Genomic DNA, 21,731 nt, shown 5'->3' with positions numbered 1-21,731 from the left:
CCATTTCACCCCACCTCACAATTCTTTCTCAGCAGATGTACCGTAAGTTCCCATGGTCCCTAATATGGTGGCTTACTTTGGTTGCTGGTGACCTATAGCCAATTTTTACGAAGTATCGTTATGAATAGTCACATTTTATGGTTACATACCCCTTTTAAATGTATATAGGTGATCATCTAGTGCTTTTACTGTCCTTTGTCGACTTTACTGATTTTGGGATTCATCATTTCCCATTGTTCTTTTCCATTCAAATAAACAAGAAAAACATAACCTTGGATACCATACAACAGATCACAATAGTTCTGCCTGAATGAATGAATGATGTTTATTCTCGTAAATCACGGCAGTGGTACAGAGATGTAATTGGACACAGGAATAACATACAATAGGAGAAAACATATCAGTGGAACATTTCCATACATGATCTTACATAACACGCCAGTTTTAATAGAGTTGGCTTATAAGTAATGGACATCAAATGAGAGAATTTTATGGCAGAAGGATACATACAGTAGTATTGAGACAAAAACTTGTTTCTAATTTCTGAGAGTTTTGGACATTCTAATAAAAAGTGCATTTCATCACATATCAAATTTTACCACAATGTACATTTTCTTTCCTCTCTTACAATATTATACCACCTTCGTGTTTCAATGGGTAATCTATGATTTGCTGTTCTAAAACGAGCAAGAGAGATGCTTAAGGTGATTGGTAGTTCTAGTAAATAGGGTTCTAGGGATGGTAACTCTTTAAACAAGTTATAATAGTAACCTTTAAATGAATTTTCCTTTGATTCTCTCCATCTTTGCAGAAAATTATCAATGAGAACATGTTTCACATTTTGTTTCAACCAAGCGACACTAATAAAGGTTTGAGAAAACCAAATGTAATTAAAGCCTATATTTTGAAGAATACATTTTACATTTGTACTGCCGTGACCCATGTAAACCATGACAGTTCACAGTGAAGTAAATATGACTGGAATGGTGATAATCAACAACAGTTTCTGAACAATTTTCAAGAACTATTCTTCACAACGTATGAATAACTTGTGTCTCTGAATGAGTGAGTGAGCGAGTGAGCGAGTTGGGTTTAACGCCGCTTTTAACAGTATTCCAGTTATATCACGGCGTGTTGGCTTAATGTGGGAGGAAAGCCCGAAGTGATGCAGGTCTCAGACGTTTACCACTTCGGTAAAAAACCCACGAGAACGGGTATGGTGCTGACAAACTTAGAAACATAATCGTGGCGAACCGGGATTCGAACCCACAATCATAGGTTTCTGGCCTGCCCAAGGGACGCAACTCTGCACAGCGAACCGCGGAACCTTAGACGACTGGGCCACCCGTGCCCCCGTCTCTGAATGAAGTGGATATAAATAACACAATGACGGTACTGACTTCTGCATGTCACACTAAAAGGGTATTAACGTCTACGTTATACTAACACAAAAACAACATCCATGGCGGGATGAGTAGTGAGTTAGTTAGGTTGATATAGTTTAACATAGTTGCATAGCCAATGTAACCCTTTCAATGTTTCCAAAAGATTTCAAGACATTTGGTCACTGCAAAGTGCTACAAAAAATATGTACGTTTACTCCCAAAACGAAACACAAACAATGTACATGTAGACTAATGTCGTTGGAAAGCGCTCCAAATTCTAAGACGATAGATACCCAATCCGAAAAATCTGTAGGGGGTCGTTAAGGAAATACAACCGTTTGAAGGTGTCCAAATTGACGTCAGAGTCCATACAATATGTGGTAATATTTCTTGTGTTTTGTGGCAGTATATAGCGGAAGTTTATTTCTGGTGATTTAGTAGCAGCTATTTGAAGCCCACGTAAAATGTTAAGTGCTGGTGTTTCTAGATTGTTGTTATTATCGGTATGCGACAACAACATCATTTGAGAGTTATCCGCCTTTGTATATTGTATATTGACACTGGCATAGACTACATCGTTCTAGCCGTTTTCCGAGGTTACAGTTTCTAGAAAGTTGACACTACCTATACAACATTCGAGTCCTTCGACGACCCGGCCTGCGACTTACCTGCTTCCCCAGCAACCTGTCAGACTCCCATCGAAACTGTTTCCTGGATTCAAGGATGAAGCACGTGCCTCAATCAATACTTTCAGATGTAACACATTCTCGACATTCCTGACTGCACTGACGTGTGTCATAGGCCTGATATATGTTGCTGCTGCTGCTGCATGATTGACACTTTTCGATTTTAAACCTAATCCTGCGTGTGTCAATATGATTTGTAAATTATTCATTCTACAATGAATTTGGAATTTATTCGATTCTGATTGGTCAATTAGAGGTTATTAAATCACAATAAACCCCCTCTGATTGAAACAGCTGGTTTGACGGCCGCATCACCGCGGAAGCTAATATTCATAGAATAGTACCATTTTCAGTCATTGTCGGTAGGCATATTTAAATAATTATATCTACAAGTACAGGTTACAAAATGCACAGATGCGGTTACTACAATATTCAAAGGATGTGTGACAATACATTTCGTGCAGAAAAAAGCTAGGTTCGCGCGTTCGGTTCCAAATTCAATTTAGCGTGGTTAAATCTACAGGTAACTAAGCTCTACATTGAAAACACAGTATGTTTATCTCCTAATTGATCGTGTGTGGTTATTTACAGATTTCACTATTTAGTTATCTGCTTAACGATTTCTAGGTTAAATCTACAAATATGGAATATTTGGATGGACAAGGAATGGATGGACAAGGAATATTATGTAAAACTTTGTTTTATATATGCAGAGCATTTTAGGGATACTTTTTGTCCCTTCATCAGGTGAGACAATAAAGAAGTTGTTATCCGTGATATTCATGATATTCTGCATCAATATATCGACCGATCTTCAGTAGATGCCAAACTCCGTGGGTACAGCGTTTCCGTCAACAAGCACTGAAAATAAACATTGTACATATTCAGTGAGATATTTGTGACTGCATGAAACGAATGGCACCATGTTAAGGTTAAGGTATAACCATTGATGAAAAACAGCACCACGATAAACAACTCGTGCCACATACAGTACAACCATTGATAATAAACAGCACCACAATAAATAACTCGTGCCACATACAGTACAACCATTGATAATAAACAGCACCACGATAAATAACTCGTGCCACTTACAGTACAACCATTGATAATAAACAGCACCACGATAAATAACTCGTGCCACATACAGTACAACCATTGATAATAAACAGCACCACGATAAACAACTCGTGCCACTTACAGTACAACCATTGATAATAAACAGCACCACGATAAACAACTCGTGCCACTTACAGTATAACCACGGGTACTAAACAACTCACTACTCATACCACATGCTGTTCAAGTTACACCCGCCCTGGTTGTGGAGTACTCACGGTCGTTGTGGTTGTAGTAGAGGCGGAGACTCTGGGCCGGTACACAGCCTCCACACCATCCCCCACACAGCAGATCGATCACAGCGCCCCCTTCCGAGCGCGTCACACTGGTGTATGGACGCCAGTCGAACCCTTTCCATTTTGCCTGTGATAGAAGTCATTTAAATGATGTGAGTTTAAAAACTTTTGGTGGCACGAGAATGCAGGTGCGTTTGACCAGAAGGTTAGGGGATCCGTTTGAATCGCCTCTAACGAAATAAAGGTTACTGAGGGCCTACTCTATCCCAGAATCCCCACAATATAAACGATCAGTGTCTTCACAGTATAATTGATAATAAAACAATTAATCAAACAACGTTTTTTAAGCAACAATCGAATGAAATTCTTTAAACATTCGTAAAGATTATGTTTGACTGTATATCCCACTGGTGACAAATAGGTTTTGGGAACTATTACGTTCTCGAATGACCAGGGCTCACAACATTACGTCAATTGCTAAATGTAAGCTCACATTGAGGTCGACGACCAAGCCAGTCCCTCGCGTGTCCACTCTGAACGTCCCGACAGGCCCACAAGGAGCCGAACCGTAGTAGTTGTTGTAGCAGTCCAAGGCTTCTGCGTAACCATGACGGTTTTCTTCCCAAGTTGCGAAGGTGAAGTCGTCTAGAACCACTGTCATCGTCTGGGATAGTAATGTACAGACTAAGAAAAGTTGTATCCTAACACCCTTGTTTAGGTACAAAGATGGTGTTGAATGTGTTCTGATATCTGACAACGTTTTTAAATACTAGTTATAACTTGTTTACATGATAAGAAACACTGATAGCTTGAGTGAGTGAGTGCAGGCCATTGTAGTCTGTATTACAGACCCTGATACAAATATAAATCAAATACAGCCCATGCAAGTCTAATGTTTGGCAAGTCTAGATTACTTATCTGAAAATGAAGAGAATCACTGGGCTCCCTTTTTATTATATTTTTATTAAGATAACTGAGCAACTGTTATTTTCTGTACGATATGTTCATTTCAGAGACTAGATGTAGTCTAAGGCCATTGTGACATCATTGGTACTATGGCGTCACAATCAAACGACATCTCTCTTCCACTTCCTGAAGCTGGATAGCTTTACTCTTAACACCCCTGGCATTTGTTGTTACTGTTACAAGCTAAACATGTTGGCAGAATGATTTTGGATGATACATAGAATCTTACCATTGTCTTTTGATTATAAATATATCGATTCGATTTAACGTCTTTGATATCAAAAGACACTCGGGTAAGAGTCTCTATTCACGCTCGGCGAGTCATGGCGATAGTGTGAGTAAGCATTCAAGCCATAAGGAATCAATAACATTATCAGTCCCTTGAGATACCCTGGACTTAACACCATGTATAAAATAGCACCATGAACATTGTTTACCTCTGGTCTAATACGGATTTTGTAGAATCGTGTTATTCCAGGTCTCCCTGGTCCTGGAACACTATTGCTTTCCCCTCTGCACCCTCGGTTCTGTTTGCGTGGGTATACACCGACATTGACAGTGGCCAGAGACACGTACTCGGTCGGAGTGGTAGTGTTCATGCCGTTGCAGTAGACTCTGGCTCTGTTGTTGTACATGGTGGAGGACCTAGGGTACAGCCAATACTCCCCGTCGGAGGTCACGTTCAGTTGAGCCTTAACTTCAGAACATGTGGATGGGTAGTTGACCACTGCAGAATGACAAAATAAGCAAGATTTACAGGTCACTCTAAAGTCTCTCACCTGTTCCTAAATACTGACAATCTACACCTTCTGTGTAAGTGGTTTTATAGTGACTCATACGTGAAAGTGACCCCGACTTTGTCTAATCCTTAGGAGGGGTTATAACTCAAGCTGTTTGAAACTGTATTGATATAATGCCATTATTTAATGGATTGGAATTTTGTGTGCAAAGTTTGGAGACGGCTTAGCTGGAGTCATTCATAACAGTTGTAGTTTTGAAGATGTTGAACATGCAGTAACACAAGAAAAATGGGGCATTATGAATCCAAAGTCGTGTTTGGGTAAAAAAATCAAACTATGCAGCAAAATATGCTATGCAGCACGTCACATACTTCCTGTTTGTAAAAATAAATAATCTTGCATGTACAAATGGTTGTGTACTAGGCAAGCATGGCATTTCCATGTGAAAGGTCGGATCCGAACTTTGTGAGCAGCTTTTTTGAGACACCAAAATTGGGATCATTCGTAGCAAGTGTCAGCTCCATTGGTCTTGTAGTAACAGAGGAAATGAAATAAATGTACAATGTAACGATGGACAACGCGCTATGACTTGACTTTCAATCAGGTGAGCCCACAATGAAACCTCAGAGCGAAATCGCCATCGCTGGTAGCAGTGGTTAACCTTCTACAAATGTCCATTGAATGTAGAAAATCGACTGCAGAAGAGGCGTTCAGCACATCCCCTTAGTCATTTTCATCGACCACGGTTTTCATGCCATATCGATCGCGGATGTAGAATGCAGTTTGAAACCCCTAGGATCTTATGTGATCGAAGTTACCCACCTGCAGGATTGCATATATAAAATACAATATGGTACGTATACAATACCTCCAATGCATGCTAAAATATCCAAAACGTCGAACATCCGTGTGCCTTGGAAAATGGGTACACAATCACACCATACAAGAGAATGTTACATTCGTGCAAAAACATATTTCTTAAAATAATCAAGAAAAAAAGGAAAAATAACTAAAATGTAATTCATATTACGTAACAAGGATGAACCCATTTTAGATTAAGCCAGTTTTACATTGTCTTTCAGGTGTCTTTGTCTTGAAGCAGAGATTGTCTATGGTGTTACCTATTTATGTTACTGTCACGGTGCCGCCTACGGCAAAAGAGACAGCCACTTTGCAGTTGCTGTGCGTATGATACAAGTAAGTTTAATTTAATTCTGTTTCCAAATCAGCATCAATGCATTAACATGAAATTTGTTGCAGTAAAGAACAGATAAATGTCCTTAGTAAATTCTGAGTCTGTTGTATCTTCTAAGGTGTTATAAAATTTCCAAAATATTTCACCAATCGTTTCACAAAACTAAACGAACAAGGCTGTCAATGTTGATCAACAATTACACATAGAAACACCAATGTGGCAAAAAAGCATAGTAAAGTATAGAAAAAGTATCAGTCGTTAAAAGATTGTAAACATAACATGCCAAAACGGAAAAACACCTCCTTTGCATTCAGACCTTGATGTCTTACAAATCTTCACCAAAACAATTTAAAGCCAGGAACTAATCATAGAGACGTTACATGTAAAAATTTGGTGATAAGTACGTCAATGCCTATTTCAGAATATACACACATTAATGAGCTCTATTACCGTGATGTCGACATTGTCCTTGCTCGAACAGTTCTTACGTTCTACATAAGAAGTTAAAAGCAATGAAGCAAAGCTTCGTTCTGTTGCATTGATAATACTTCAAACTTATGGTTAAAAAAAAATGATTAAAAAAAGAACCTACTCATTTTTGGCAACCCTGGCACCGAAGTTGAATGCTCATAATGATGTCTCGAACAAACGCGAATCCTTTTATCAGCATTATCATTGTTGAGCACTCTTAACCTTATGAGAATTGTTCGAATAAGCAAATATTATTAACAAATAGAACTGGAAGTAAATTGTTCGGTTGTAGTACTGAAAACCTAGATACATAATCGGGGCGTGAACCAGGATTCGAACCTTGTTCTACGGACATTCTGGGAGTAATACTGGGAGATATAGAGCGACGTAAAATGGAAACCAGCGTCAATATCTAGGGATATGTAAAAGCAACGTTCATCCATGAATCCACGCCGTGTAGGTGCTATTTTAAGGCAACGACTCAAGCCAAGACCTGGGTCCAGCGATGACTCGATTACGTCGACAATATTCATCGTGCATTTGTTTGTTTGTTGTTTTACACCGCACTCAGCAATATTCCAGCTATATGACAGTGGTCTGTAAATAATTGAGTCTGGACCAGACAATCCAGTGATTGATGTCATGAGCATCGATCCACGCAATTGGGATTCGATGACATGCATCAAACAAATCAGCGAGCCTGACAACCCGATCCCGTTAGTCGCCTCTTACGACAAGCATAGTCGCTTTTTGCGGCAAGCATGGGTTGCTGAAGACCTATTCTACCCCGGATCTTCACGGGTCTTGTGCATCCTGTAATATAGCATTGATACCAAATTCTCAAGATATTGACTAGTACAGCACAAAGCTGTATGTAAACTGAGGGGCAAGATATACTCTACTGAGGTGTTCTGTTTTTATATGAAAAATTAAAAGATAAATGTTGTTGAACGTGATTATGTCCATTTAACCATAACTCATTCCTCCAACAGTTTGCAAAAAGTTATTTGTGGCAGGTTAATTTATTGCAAAAAGATATTGTTTCAATACAGTGAGAGAATGACCCCTACCATGTTTGAAATGTTGTAAAATTTTCCCTAAGCGTAAATAAATTGATTTTCAAAGATAAAATGTCTGAGATACCAATCAGAAGTTGTGTATTATGCCAAATTATATAAGTATGAAAAGTTTTAATCAAATGTTATTATATAAAATAAAACCACGTTGTACTATTTTGTTTTACAAAGCGTTAGTACAGTTCATTTTTTTCTATAATATCGCAAATTTAAGACATTTTCAACTGAAAATGAAACATGTGATCAGCTGAGAGGTATAGCTCCATTTGCCTCCCAGTTCACTGACGGTGATGGAAGAACGTAGTGTATACAAACCTGTGACGTACTGACGATGTACGGAGACATTTTCATTAGTATTTTAGTAAAAGTAGAAAACTATACCTTTGCCTGTCAGGGTGTATAGACTGAATCCAGGGGCATGCGTCGTGACATCAGTGCTTTCTCCATCAGGAATTGCAAATCCATTTGTAATACACGTCACATTCTCACGTTCAAAGTACGCAGACAAACAGAACTGACCATCTAAGCATGTTCTCAAACAATGTAATATTTCCAGGCCTTTCCAAACATGAAGACGTCGGTAGTCTGACACGGTGTCCCTACACTGTAGCTGTTCTTTAAACATGTACACTTTGACCCCCACGGTCGTGCTCAACTCCAGCAGCAGTAACACCGATCCTACAACATCCATTTCGTAGCGTGGAATACTAGTGTCTGAGTATGTGTTTCTTATTTGCCGAGAACCGATGTTATCATTTTATTTTATTTGATCTGTTGACTGATACAATATCACCTTTTACAAGTAATGAATACATCATTGAAAATAGTCCCAGAGAAGCTGTGGTATAAAATTTCCTTTTGTCAGGGTGCTAGTGTTTTCTAAATATATTTTTATGGGCAGCTGGGACATTAACATTTATAGTTTACCTGACACTTTATCCTCCTGGGGCTTCTACTAACTCTCAACCATTCCGACGTACGATCCCCTATTTAACCGAGTATTTAGAATAACAGACGCCCTATGAATGTAGCTCATGTAGAATTTAAGTTGTTTAATCCGATTCTACATGGTGAAGTGCTTTCAGTTGGGTTGTTCCTTGGGGACAGTGACGCGAGTCAAATCACATTCAAGACATCATTTTAGTCGCGTAGTATGTCACAATATATTTTAGTCAGTATCAATGCAAGGAGATGTTTAAGCTAAATGTATCAGATCTTTTTCATGTTGTTTTGCAAGGGGAGCATGAATCGAGGTACATGGGTGTTTAAAATGACATTTATCTATGTCTGGCTCAATATAGACGGAGACGGAGAAAACGGTCAAGGTCAAAAACGGCCTAGGAAAAATGAGAAAACGGTCACCCGTCTTGACGGCCACAAGAGTCAGAGAAAACCAATTCAGCTTAATTGACTTATAATGTTAACGAAAGTCATTCAAACTTTGCAATCAATTTCACATGACGTCATGGACACCCGAAGACACTGGGTTGAAGGCTTTTACAGTAAAATGGGATTAATGAGAGATGAAAAAATATGATAATAAAGTATAGAAGCCATCCGGGTACGTTGAGCCTTATTCCTGTGGTTAGTTTTTGGACTACAGTAAACTACGTTTATAACGAACACGCTTCAGAAACATGCATACAGACCCTATATCTAAACTTATTGGAAACATACGTCACTAGTTTATTGAACAAGCTTCATCGGTTTTTAGAGCTTGAAAGTAGTTCCTGATATGTGACCTTGTTTATCCTTTGTTTAAGTTCGCTAAGATAACCAACATAGCGAGTGTATGAGTGAGATGGGTTAAATGCTGGTTTGAACTGTATTCGAGTGATATATTATCGGGATTTGATATTTAATGGAGAAAACGATATAATTGAGATTTGATATTCAATGGAGAAAAAATTAGATGCCCACATAATATATCAAATGAACACCAGGGATCGACGCAGTAAATTAACTGGGACATCTTTAGCTTCTGTTTCCAAACAGGGTCATGGGGGAACTGGTCGTATAAGGTCGTCTAATTCGATGCGATCCTAAGACATCTCAGCAACACTGATCGAATCCCAGATTCGTCCTGGTTACGTTTCTAGGTTTCTAGGTTTCTCAGCACAAGCACAGTTTCGTGAGTTGCACCAGTGGAAAGATCTGGATTAATTTTGGTTGCCTCGCTCAACCTCATCAAACTGACACACTGTCATATGACTGAAACACTGTTCCAAGCGGCGTTAAATTCACATGATCGCTACTCACTCAACCATCCCCTCACTCACACACTCACTCACTCACTCCACCACCTACCCACTCGTAACGTCGTGTTTACAGTTAAATCTTTTCAGGTCTCTCCGACTAGTATTAAAAGACAATCGTTCATCTGTTACAGTTGTGTACTGTCCTTATTAATTCAATTGCAAAATATGACATGTTTTAGTCATAATATCCCCGAAATACTGCATATGTGTAACTAACCCACCAACTAATTTTTTAACAAGAAGTTGAAACGGTCATGTCGAGATTTGGAAGGCATTGAAACTTATAAATGAAATTTGTTTTGGTCAGTCTAGGGTCAGTGCTTAACTCTGATCCAAGACGATAATATCTAATGACGTTTGTTTGTTTGTTTGTTTGTTTGTTTGTTTGTTTAGTCTAGCTACATTACGGCGGTCTGTAAAATCGAGTCTGGACCAGACAGTCCAGTGATTGACTTCATGGGCATCGATGCACAGACATGCATCAACCAAGTCAGCGAGCCTGACCACCCGACCCCGTTAGTCGCCTCTTACGACAAGCATAGTCGCCTTTTACGGCAAGAATGGGTTGCTGAAGACCTATTCTACCCCGGATCGTCACGGGTCGGGCACTTTGTACCCGGATAGGTAATCGAATCCTGACCTAAACGAGCGAACGATTTACCTACAAGGCTACGCATGGCCCGTTATACACATAACCAATGACATACCATGGACATCTGCCACATTACCCATGTGTTGCTGTATCAGAAAACCTGTTTTCTGTGTACCAAATGGGCTCAATACAACACTTCCAGACAATGAAAGAGGTACATCTTAGTGGACATTTTTCAGAGGCATTTTGTAATTGACTATCTTACAATTTGCAGGTGATGTCAGTTAAAATGGGGTTTTAATGTTGTGTCCAATATTATTGCTCTAATATAGCGGCGTACATGCGCGCGTGTGTGTGTATGGCTGCTTGTACCAGTTCGGACTAGTCTCCATTTTATAGTGCTAGCCCACTGAGATACCAGTCCGCTGTTTAATATGAATACCCTACCTAGCCACAGTATGCTTACTACGAGCCGACCACGCACACTTGTGACAAATTATTATGGATAATGAACACACTCGGTCATGCATGCATTTCGTGACAACAAAAAGTCCGAATGCGACTCCTCGATCAAAACAGTGTTGAAGTTATGTCAATTATAGTATTTGTTTGTTTGTTGTTTAACGCCGCACTCAGCAACATTACAGCTATATGGCGGTGGTCTGTAAATAATGGAGTCTGGACCAGACAATCCAGTGATTGATAACATGAGCATCGATCCACGCAATTGGGATCGATGACATGCATCAACCAAAGTCAACGAGCCTGACCACCAGATCATGTTAGTCGCCTTTTACGACAATCATAATCGCCTTTTACGGCAAGCATTGGTTGCTGAAGACCTATTCTACCCCGGATCTTCACGGGCCTGGATACAATGACATGCATCAACCAAGTCAGCGAACCTGACCACCCGATCCCGTCAGTCGCCTCTTACGATAAGCACCGTCACCTTTTACGGCAAGCATGGGATGCTGGAGATCTATTCTACCCCGGATCTTCACGTGTCATCAAGTATAGTGCAAGTAACTTACACATGCATGTATTATACAGAGATGTTTAAGTCTTGTTAATGTAATTCAACCTTAGGTGCAACTGTAGCGTAAAACGAAATTTGCTTTGCTGTCAATTATATATAATAATATCATAAGTGTCAGCAAACTATACTAGTTTAATGAGATTATATAAAAGTTTTTAAAATTATCTTCCTCCTTCAGGGCACTTTCGGTTAGGTTTAATGAGATCGATGGAAATTAGAATTTTACATGGTCGATAGTTATTACTACTCTATTACAGAAACTGCTTTAATAACTAAAATATGAAAAGAAAACAAAACGCATTTTGTTTCACAGTGATTGAACATTAACAGCAGTTATTATTTACCTGGCAACTTTGGTTCTTGTATTCACGATGTCAAGTCTTAAACCGTGTCTATAACTAATGTTTATGAGGACATGAATTGGATAGCAATTACGAATAGGAAATCAATATAATGGGTTATCGTTCTATTTCATTATTTTTTTAGTCTTTGTGGAGGCCTGATTTTGACTTTTATTTGAAAGTGTTCCTCTCCTTAAGTATATTTCTGTAGACGTATTACGTACTAGAGTGAGTGAGGTGGGTTTAAAGACGCTTTGAACATGACTTCAATTACACCAAGTCGAGTCAGCTTAATGTTGGAGGAATAGTGAGGCATGGATATGGCGTTGAAAAATCAAGATTATCCTAGTTATATCCTAGCAATCAGCAAATCGCCCTGCAATATATACACCTTTGTCCTATCAATCAATGAAGTTTATTTCGTAGTACAGGCCATATGGCCCATAGTGCAGGTGTTAGATAAATTACACTTTAGGCCACATGTCCAGAGAGTTACATCTTGACGATATTATTTTAAATAATTTACACAAATATAAGCTATCAAGCGTAGTACAATAATGTCACAGAAGGTAAAAAACTATTTCTCACGTGAATATATTTCTTACATATAAAAAAAATGCATGGTATTCGTCCCCTACTACATGAAGGTCACATTCTATACATATATATTCTGTATGAGGTATATTTAACAATGACATCTTACGAATAATGTTGACTCGAAAGAGATATACGAAATGTCCACATTGCCCTAACTAATCGTTTGTTGCTGAGTACTGTTATGTATGATTCGAAGAGATTTTATATCAACACGATGCACTAAAACGTAGACGACTCTAGTGGTGGCAACTGTAGTGGCATGAATGGAAATAGATATATCTTAAACGTCTTTTAAATGCAGACAAAACATGGTCTTATCACCAACATCTTGGAATAACCACTCATACGCAAAAACGCTATAGAAAATCATTAGTCTTACCTACGATGCCCAAGTGACTTTTCCATTCTCATCTAATACTTAAAGCAGAACATAACTTTGTACCGGGTATCGACTTGCTTTCATTCGCAAAAGTGAGCGAGTGAGTATGGTTTTACGCCGCTTTTAGCAATATTCCAGCACTATCACGGCGGGGGACACCAGAAATGGGCTTCACACATTGTACCTATGTCGGGAATCGAACTCGGGTCATCTGCGTGAGGAGCGAACGCTTTCACCACAAGGCTACCCGACCGCCCCCATTCGCAAAAGCTTAATCCAGTACTTAATATATATAAGTATATTTAGCTGCCAACATTCATAAACACATTGACATTTGCAACTTGATCACTTTATTTTCCATTTTTTGCTATATTAATACATATACACCATTATGAAACACTAATTGATTTTGTGCCTCAGTGTTCACAGAATGAAACCGGAATTGTCACGTAATTGTCCTCAATAATGTTAATAAACATGTAATTAATATTCAACACATCCTCGGATACAAATGTCATCACCGTAATGTTGTATAAAATCTAATCCTCTGACTTTATCAAATACAATCTGCCTCCTTGATGAACACAATAACAGCTTTCCAAAACATTTTGTCCATTATCATACATCGCACAAATAATAATACTTATTGCTAATGCCATATTAACAATAATTCATGCAAATTACGATATCAAGAACAGGTTAAATGCACAATGGAACAACGCATTAACGTTCATTTGTCTCTTTACATTTTTCTGCACAAATGTCTGTAATATATTTACCTTATCAGTAGTGATAGTGATTCATAAGAATCGTATGATTGACTGGTTCCTTTGGATTTTTTTAATTGATTCACAATAAGCACATTGTCCGGTTGTCGTTTGGTTGTGTTTTGTTTTACGCCGACCTCAGCAATATTCAAGCTATATGGCGGCGGTCTGGACCAGACAATCCAGTTATTAGTATCATGAGCACGCGTTAGTCGCCTCTGATGGCAAGCAGGGTCGCCTTTTACAGCAAGCGTTGCTTGCTGAAGGCCTCTTCTATCCCAGATCTTCACGGGTCAATAACCATATGTACAAAAGAGATTCTAATGAGAGGAATACACATATGCTACCAGGACTGGCCCTTCTGTTCATCTGTCGAGCACTCCCAAGTAGTTAGAACCTTGACCATAAAATGCAAACCGATATTATCCCCACCCTATAATAAACAGATACAATGTATACATTAGTCTGTTAGGAAGAGAGTGATGCCTTTGATATGATTTATAATGCATCATAACATTGAAACGGTTCAGATGTTTATGTTTATGCTACATTTGACATAGTCAAAATTACGAAAAATTTGCTGTACAATGCAAATGTATATTTTGTCATGATTGCTTAAATATCCAGGTGAGCGATACAGGCCCTATGTGGTCCAGATTCGATTATTTACAGACCACCGTCCTATTGCTGGGATATAGCTGAGTGCGGCGTTGAACAACAAACCAACCAACCAGTCTATTTTTATTAAAAACCAAAGATCTTGCAACAATGCATTTTTGGTGTAAAGACAATCTCTCCTTTATTCAACAGTCTGAAGCATAATTGTTATTTTCAAGCCATTCGAGGGACAATTATGTTTTTCGCTAAAATCCACGCAATTGGGAACGATGACATGCATCAACCAAGTCATCGAGCCCGACCACCCGAGCCCGTTAGCCGCCACCTACGACAAGCCAAGTCGCCTTTTACAGCAAGAGTGGGTTGCTAAAGACCTATTCCACCCCGGATCTTCAGGGGTCCCAAGTCGCAGGGACTGACCTCCAGACCCCCACTGTAATACTCTAATTAAAAGCATGATAGCAAGATGTACTCTGTGTTGTTATTTGGGTTGTTTTACGCTGCACTGTGCAACATACAAGCTATGTACGGCGGCATTATGTACTCTGTGTCTCTGTTTGCTGTCTAACGCCGCACTCAGCAACATTCCAACAGTAATAATGAGTAATAGTTTTTATACAAAGACATCAATAGAGACACGATTGTTTTACTCCAAACCACACTAGATCAATATATTGACTCACGTGACGATGTAGCATTTATAAGCACACCGCAGTGTTCTCACCAGAATATGCATCTGTCCATGTGGAAGCAACGAGTGCCTCAGAAGATGTTTCTGCCATTCCTAGTGCCTTTGTTCCTTGCAAGTGTTTCCTGCATACAAACATTGAACCATCCTATTGGTATCAACTTGTGCAAAATCAACTGCATGGAAAGAGGCTCCTCTCAGGCTGTTGCATACGACATTAAAACTCTGACATGCCGACAGCTGACTAGTTCCTTGGAACGACAGGAGACGGAGGGTTACATTGTGTTTCGAAAAGGAAAAGATCAGATGGTATGTTATATTTGTTATTTTTTTATATTCTTGCAATGAGAAATGCTTATGGTGCTATATTTAATGTAAGGTTTCATATAATATTTAGTGACCCGTAATGATCCGGGGAAGAACAGGTCTTCCCGAACCCATGCTTGCCATAAAAGGCGACTATGCTTTGTTGTAAGAGGCGACTAGCGGGGTCGTGTGGTCCAAACTCGATTATTTACAGAACGCCTTCATATAGCTGGTATATTGCAAACAACAAACAAAAAAACTATAATGTCTAGTGAAAGTTCTTTTCAGGATAATTATATTCATTTGCAGGTTAGTAAAAATGCTGCAAAAATATTTGAATTGTGTGGTTATGACTGAAATAAAACATTGCACTTATACTATTTGACTTTTGCATAGCCTTTAGCAGGTGCTTGCTCAATGAAGACCTGCGTTTCCACCAACCAATGTCTCGAAAATCGTTGGGGTCGTGCGGTCTGTGTCCATGGTAAAACATGTTGGAATATACCTAATTAATTAAGGGGTGTAAATGGAAATATAAAGCGTGATCGTTGTGAATCAAAATGATTACATTGATAATGATAACTTTACATTTTCAACAAGTCATTTATAAATTCGATGGGAAATCATCATTAGTATTTAGATATTTGGGTTGGAAATTACATTTTTCAACTGGCGATTTATGTGTAGCATTTCATAATGTATTTTAATTTGTATTGAGATAAGATGACATAAACTAATCATTTAGGCATTTTGTACATTTGTCATTGGCGTGGCATTAGTGCTTTAACTTTCTGGAAGTGATCCGTTGAATATGAAATTTATACATCTGTACATGTTCACAATGTCCTGGCTCAAATTGAAAATATTAACTTCGTCTTCCAAGTATATTGTTCAATAATTGCCATCATACACAGATTATGACAACCCCGACGCGGCATCCAAGGCAGCTACTGTCTCTCCAGGTAGGACAAAACCTCCATCTGTGTTACATTCTACAGTTTGTTAACTCAGGAGGTCGGTAATAAATTAGTTTATTTAATGGATAGTACTATCGGCGCTATAAACCAATCCTCAACTCAGTATGAGGATCCAGTAAATGTGCAACAGAGGTTGCCTAGGAAGAACTACGTTCAAGCTTCATACAACGATGCAATGCCTTTTTTCTCAATACACTTACATTCCTAAATGCTTAGATAGGGGTTGTTGTAGACAAACATGGCTACAAATCCTTCAGCGGTATTTGATAAATTCGACTATTATGTTCATACTCGGTTACTTAATGTTTCTTCATTTAGTGAAATTACATCTTTAACGTCTTCATTTTTGCTCATGCTCATGATGTCAATCGCTGGATTGTCTGGTCCAGACTCGATTATTTACAGACCGCCGTCAGAAAACTGGAATATTACCGAACACGGCGTTAAACAACAAACCAAACCAATCAACTTCATTATTTTAAGAATTACATTACAAGTTAAAGAGATAATTCCCCTCATGTGTTTCCGTTTTGTAAATACATTTTTTTAATTTCTTGTATACAGTATGATATTTACGTAGCGGAAACACACCCGGCTAATAATGTCTTGTCTCTTTGTTCTGTAGTTAGCTATTTATCATGTGAAGTCTTTGAAGGACAAGTAGAAGTGATACACATAAGGAAGAGAATTTATGGATGTCATCTTCTTTATTAACACAATATTTCGGAGTACATACTTACTCCAACATTAGCCTGAACACCTATTGCATGTTACAGAACAGAACAAAACAGAACAGAACAACACTAATTCTCTCAGGCCGGGTACATCGGCATATGAGGTACAAACAGTATTTCACATTGCGGTGGATAGAGATTAACCGGGAATTTTAAAATTTCATTTTTATTTTACATAGTTTCTTTGGACAGATATCTTATGGCAGTTAAATAACTGCTAGAGTTGTAACATATTCGGTCTTTTTGAATAGTGTCTTTGTTCATTGAAATATTTAATTTTGAAGATATACTAGAATTCATCTCCAATGCCAGAGAGAGACCTGTGAAGATCCGGGGTAGATTAGGTCTTCAGCAACCCGTGTTTGAGGTAAAAGGCGACAAACGGGAAGGTTCGATTTTACAGTCAGTCGTCATACAGCTGGAAAATTACTGATCATGAGTGCGGCTGAACAACAAACAAATCTTTCTACAGAAGTAAAGTCACACTCTTTCTTGTCCTGGCATAATAATCTCGTAACATTACAACATAAAAATCAGAATCATACCTACATATCTCAGCTCCTATATCATTAAAACACACATGGTTATGGTAGGATGATCCCCCAGGAGGGATGCATGCCACACCAAGTACTAAACCATACTCAGATAGCAGTATCTCAGATGGTATCTTGACTAGAAGTAAACAGTCACTGTTAAATGGGCTGTGTGAGACATACATGTTGATAGTATTCTCCACTAGGATTGCTAATCCTCCTGATCTTGTGTCAGTTGATCTGTTCTAAGTGTTGGCTGTGTAGTTCATTATATCTAAGGCGTCATAGTCATCCAATTTAGTCTCAGACAGGAGAATGGCGTTTTTGATGATTTGCTGAACTGGATAAAGTCAGGATTAATTACTTTACACATTAAACCACACACATTAATAAATCAGAAAGTTAGTTGTGGGGATTTATTTGTCTGTTCCTCGGCAGTTGTACCTCGTCTGTTTATGTGTGTGTCTTCTAAGTTTAGCGTTGGTCTGCTTTTGTCAATTGCTGATCACCTATCAGCGCCGATTATCTGATGGCTTCCCTTTCCAAGTTTTCCACCTTTGTTATCTTACTACCTTTGTTGTTCTTACAGGTACATATAGATGTTCTCTGACTCATAGCATTTATTCACCTGATGAAGGAGTACGTATATACTCCGAAACTTTGTATTCCTCATTATATAGAAGTTGACATCCATAAATTCTCTTCCGTATTTGTCATGTGTTTTGATGGGTACAGTAATGCCCAAATGGTGAGGGTTAGGAAAAGCCTAACGAATATAAATAAAGCGACGAAACCCTTTCCATATCTAATAGAAATCTCTAAAATCAGAGTCGGTTGTACGATTCCGACTACATCATGGGCATGCGTTTATGGATCACGATCAAATAGTCGTGACACCAGGTTTTCGCGAACAGGCGATTGGTTAAAACACATCCTACTTAGTAGGTGCAATTGATTAAAACGTTGGTGAGTTAATCGTTTTGTATTTCATTTCCCTATGTGGGTGCAGGGTCAGAATAGCTCGAAAGTACTTTATGCTCGATGTGAGACCCAATTCCAATGAGATTCCTGTGTTCAGACTATGTGACTGTGAGGCCGATGGCGTGGCATTGTATACCCCATTGCACGGATGGTTGGTCCTGCTTTCTGGCTCCAGCTGTCTGGCTCCTGCTGTCTGACTCCTCCTGTGTAGTTCCTGCTGCCTGGCTCCCGCTGTGTGGCTCCTGCTGTCTGGCTCCTGCTTCCTGCCTTTCCTATCTAGTTCCTGCGGTCGGGTTCCTGTCTGGCTCATTCTGGCTCCTGCTGTCTGGCTCCTACTTTCTGGCTCCTGTTTTCTGGCTCCTGCTGTCTGCCTCCTACTGTCTGGCTCCTGCTGTCTGGTTTCTGCTGTCTGACTGTGTTTTCTGGGTCCTTCTGTCTGGCTTCTGCTGTGTGGCTCCTGTTGTCTGGCTCATGCTGTCTGGCACATGCTTTCTGGCCCCTGCTTTCTAGCTCCTGCTGTCTGGCTCCTGTCTAGCTCCTGCTGTCTGGATCCTGCCTTCTGGTTCCTGCTGTCTGACTCCTGCTATGTGGCTGGCTCCTGCTGTGTGGCTGGCTCCTGTTTTCTGGCTCCTGCTGTGTGGCTCCTGCTGTCCGACTCCTGTTTACCGGCTCCTGTTTACTGGCTCCTGTTGTCTGGCTCCTGCTGTGACGTTGGCTGTACTGTCCGGCTCCTCTTTTCTGGCTCATGCTGTCTGGTTCTGCTGAATGGCTCTTCCTGTTTGGTTCCTGTTTTCTGGCTCCTGCTATCTGGCTCCTGTCTGGTTCTGCTATCTGGCTCCTGCTGTATGGCTCCTGTTTTCTGGCTCCTGCTATCTGACCCCTGCCTTCTGACTCCTGCTGTCTGGTTCTGCTATCTGGCTGCTGCTGTATGGCTCCTGCTGTCTGGCTCCTGTTTTCTGGCTTCTGCTGTCCGGTTCTGCTGTATGGCTCCTGCTCTCTAACCCCTGCTGTGTGGCTCCTGCTGTCTGGCTCTTCCTGTCTGGCTCCTGCTGTCTAGCTCCTGCTGTGTGGCTCCTGCTGTCTGGCTCCTGCTGTCTGGCTCCTGCTGTCTGGCTCCTGCCGTCTGGCTCCTGCTGTCGGCTCCTGCTGTCTTGCTCCTGCTGTCTGGCTCCTGCTGTCTGGCTCCTGCTGTCTTGCTCCTGCTGTCTGTCTCCTGCCGTCTGGCTCCTGCTGTGTGGCTCCTGCTGTCGGCTCATGCCGTCTTGCTCCTGCTGTCTGGCTCTTCCTGTCTGGCTCCTGCTGTCTTGCTCCTGCTGTCTGGCTCCTGCCGTCTGGCTCCTGCTGTGTGGCTCCTGCTGTCTGGCTCCTGCCGTCTGGCTCCTGCCGTCTGGCTCCTGCTGTCTGGCTCCTGCTGTCTGGCTCCTCCTGTATGGCTCCTGCTGTCTGGCTCCTGCTGTCTTGCTCCTGCTATCTGGCTCTTCCTGTCTGGCTCCTGCTGTCTGGCTCCTGCTGTCTGGCTCCTGCTGTCTGGTTCTGCTGTCTGGCTCCTGCTGTCTGGCTCCTGCTGTCTGGCTCCTGCTTTCTGGCTCCTGCTGTCTGGCTCCTGCCGTCTGGCTCCTGCCGTGTGGCTCCTGCTGTTGGCTCCTGCTGTCTTGCTCCTGCTGTCTGGCTCTTCCTGTCTGGCTCCTGCTGTCTGGCTCCTGCCATCTAGCTCCTGCTGTGTGGCTCCTGCTGTCATGCTCCTGTATCAAGCGTAAGTCAAAACTGATATACAATGACATCTCGTTACTACAACTGCGGTTTTACAAGTTATTATGTTTTGTTTCCTTTTCAATGATCCACAGTTTTACAAGCTGTCGTACCTTTCATAGCCATGAGATAACCACTTTTTAGAAATGGGCTCACATTCCAGATCCGTACGAATCATGTTTCTTAGTTTGACGGTGTGTAGGGGGTAGCCTAGTGGTTAAAGCCTTCGCTCGTCAAGCCGAGGACCCGGGTTCCATTCCCGACATGGGTACAGTGTGTGGAGCCATGCCTGGAGTCACCCGCCGTGATATTGCTGGAGTATTGCTAAAAGCGGTGTAAAACTATATTCACTCACTCACTCTAGGTTTGAGAGTATCATATCCTGCTCGAGTGTTTTAATAAAGTGATACACGTCTAAGATCTGCGTCAAATCGGGCCTACCTATCTGACACGTCATGATATAACTACACAAATGTTAAAGCGGTGATAACCTCACTCACTCACCAAGATTATGTAATCCTCATTGTTTAAACATGCTAATTGTGTGCTGTATGCGATGTACATGTATACTGATGACTGTTTCAACATTTATTTCTATTTCAAGGCTGTGAAGTGTATGGAGATCGATGGACGGTGTACAAAGGACTTTTCACCACACATTCAATCCTTGGCAGATTCTTGTATGGCAGTATCAAGAGCTGTTGCCGTCAATGTGTAACTATGACCTCATTCAACTGCACCAGTTACCAATACAATGCCAACACATTTAACTGTCATCTCTTGGGGTCGGACTGGATTCATTTCCCTTTAGTCACTGGTAAAAGAAAGCCAAACCTTTGGTACTTTGCAACTAACGATTGCGCTTGAAGACTGATGTAAATAGTATCTGTACATTTCAACCCTTCCAGCGAAATAGTGTTGAATTAAATAGTGTTGAATCAGCTTCCCAACCATCGCTGGTCTGTATCACCCAGCTTGTTAATTTAACGGTTCATATCAGTGACGACAATAGTTATGTCGTACTAGGTTACGAATTGAATTCATTTCGGGTACCCAATGAAAAGATTTTATTGGTGTTTTTTCATGATTTATTTTATAGGCATCGGAGGATTGGGCATAGGGGTAGCTGTGTCACACGAATATCTCACAGGGATGTCTTTGGTCAGAAGGAGTCACTTAAACGTGCATTGTGACGAATATAATAAACATATGGACAATTTGAAAAATGATGTTTAACATTTCCATGCAAGCTCCGACGTTCATACAGTTTGGCCCTCACTCTATGAAGGTTCATACTC

General features: G+C 40.4%; 2 protein-coding genes across 2 annotated transcripts; both read right to left on the bottom strand.

Moving 5' to 3' along the window:
• Positions 1-2,844: 2,844 nt before the first annotated feature.
• On the bottom strand, positions 2,845-8,565 carry LOC139471148 (A disintegrin and metalloproteinase with thrombospondin motifs gon-1-like). The gene is made up of 5 exons (XM_071253412.1): positions 8,256-8,565; positions 4,830-5,119; positions 3,920-4,090; positions 3,409-3,553; positions 2,845-2,932 (listed from the first exon to the last, which is right to left on the bottom strand). Exons 1-5 carry the CDS (start codon positions 8,563-8,565, stop codon positions 2,886-2,888), a joined length of 963 nt encoding a protein of 320 aa, XP_071109513.1. The 3' UTR covers positions 2,845-2,885.
• Positions 8,566-19,553: 10,988 nt separating this feature from the next.
• LOC139471474 (dentin matrix acidic phosphoprotein 1-like) lies at positions 19,554-20,465 on the bottom strand. Its single transcript, XM_071253834.1, has one exon. The coding sequence runs from the start codon at positions 20,463-20,465 to the stop codon at positions 19,554-19,556; it is 912 nt and encodes a 303-aa protein (XP_071109935.1).
• Between the last annotated feature and the right edge of the window lie 1,266 nt (positions 20,466-21,731).

Source organism: Haliotis cracherodii, unplaced genomic scaffold (assembly GCF_022045235.1).
Source record: "Haliotis cracherodii isolate W230 unplaced genomic scaffold, xgHalCrac1.p SCAF_22, whole genome shotgun sequence".
Lineage (NCBI taxonomy): Eukaryota > Metazoa > Mollusca > Gastropoda > Lepetellida > Haliotidae > Haliotis > Haliotis cracherodii.
The sequence above is the reverse complement of the archived record's forward strand: the minus strand, read 5'-3'. Positions and strand labels throughout refer to the sequence as shown.

Bases quoted from the DNA above. Each gene is read 5' to 3' on its own strand.
- LOC139471148 (XM_071253412.1), bottom strand. From the start codon at position 8,565: ATGGATGTTGTAGGATCGGTGTTACTGCTGCTGGAGTTGAGCACGACC. The intron at 5,120-8,255 runs GTATAGTTTTCT...GTCATTCTGCAG, and splicing joins ATACACCCTGACAGGCAAAG to TGGTCAACTACCCATCCACA. The intron at 3,554-3,919 runs GTGAGCTTACAT...CTTCTATCACAG, and splicing joins GCTTGGTCGTCGACCTCAAT to GCAAAATGGAAAGGGTTCGA.
- LOC139471474 (XM_071253834.1), bottom strand. From the start codon at position 20,465: ATGTCATTGTATATCAGTTTTGACTTACGCTTGATACAGGAGCATGAC.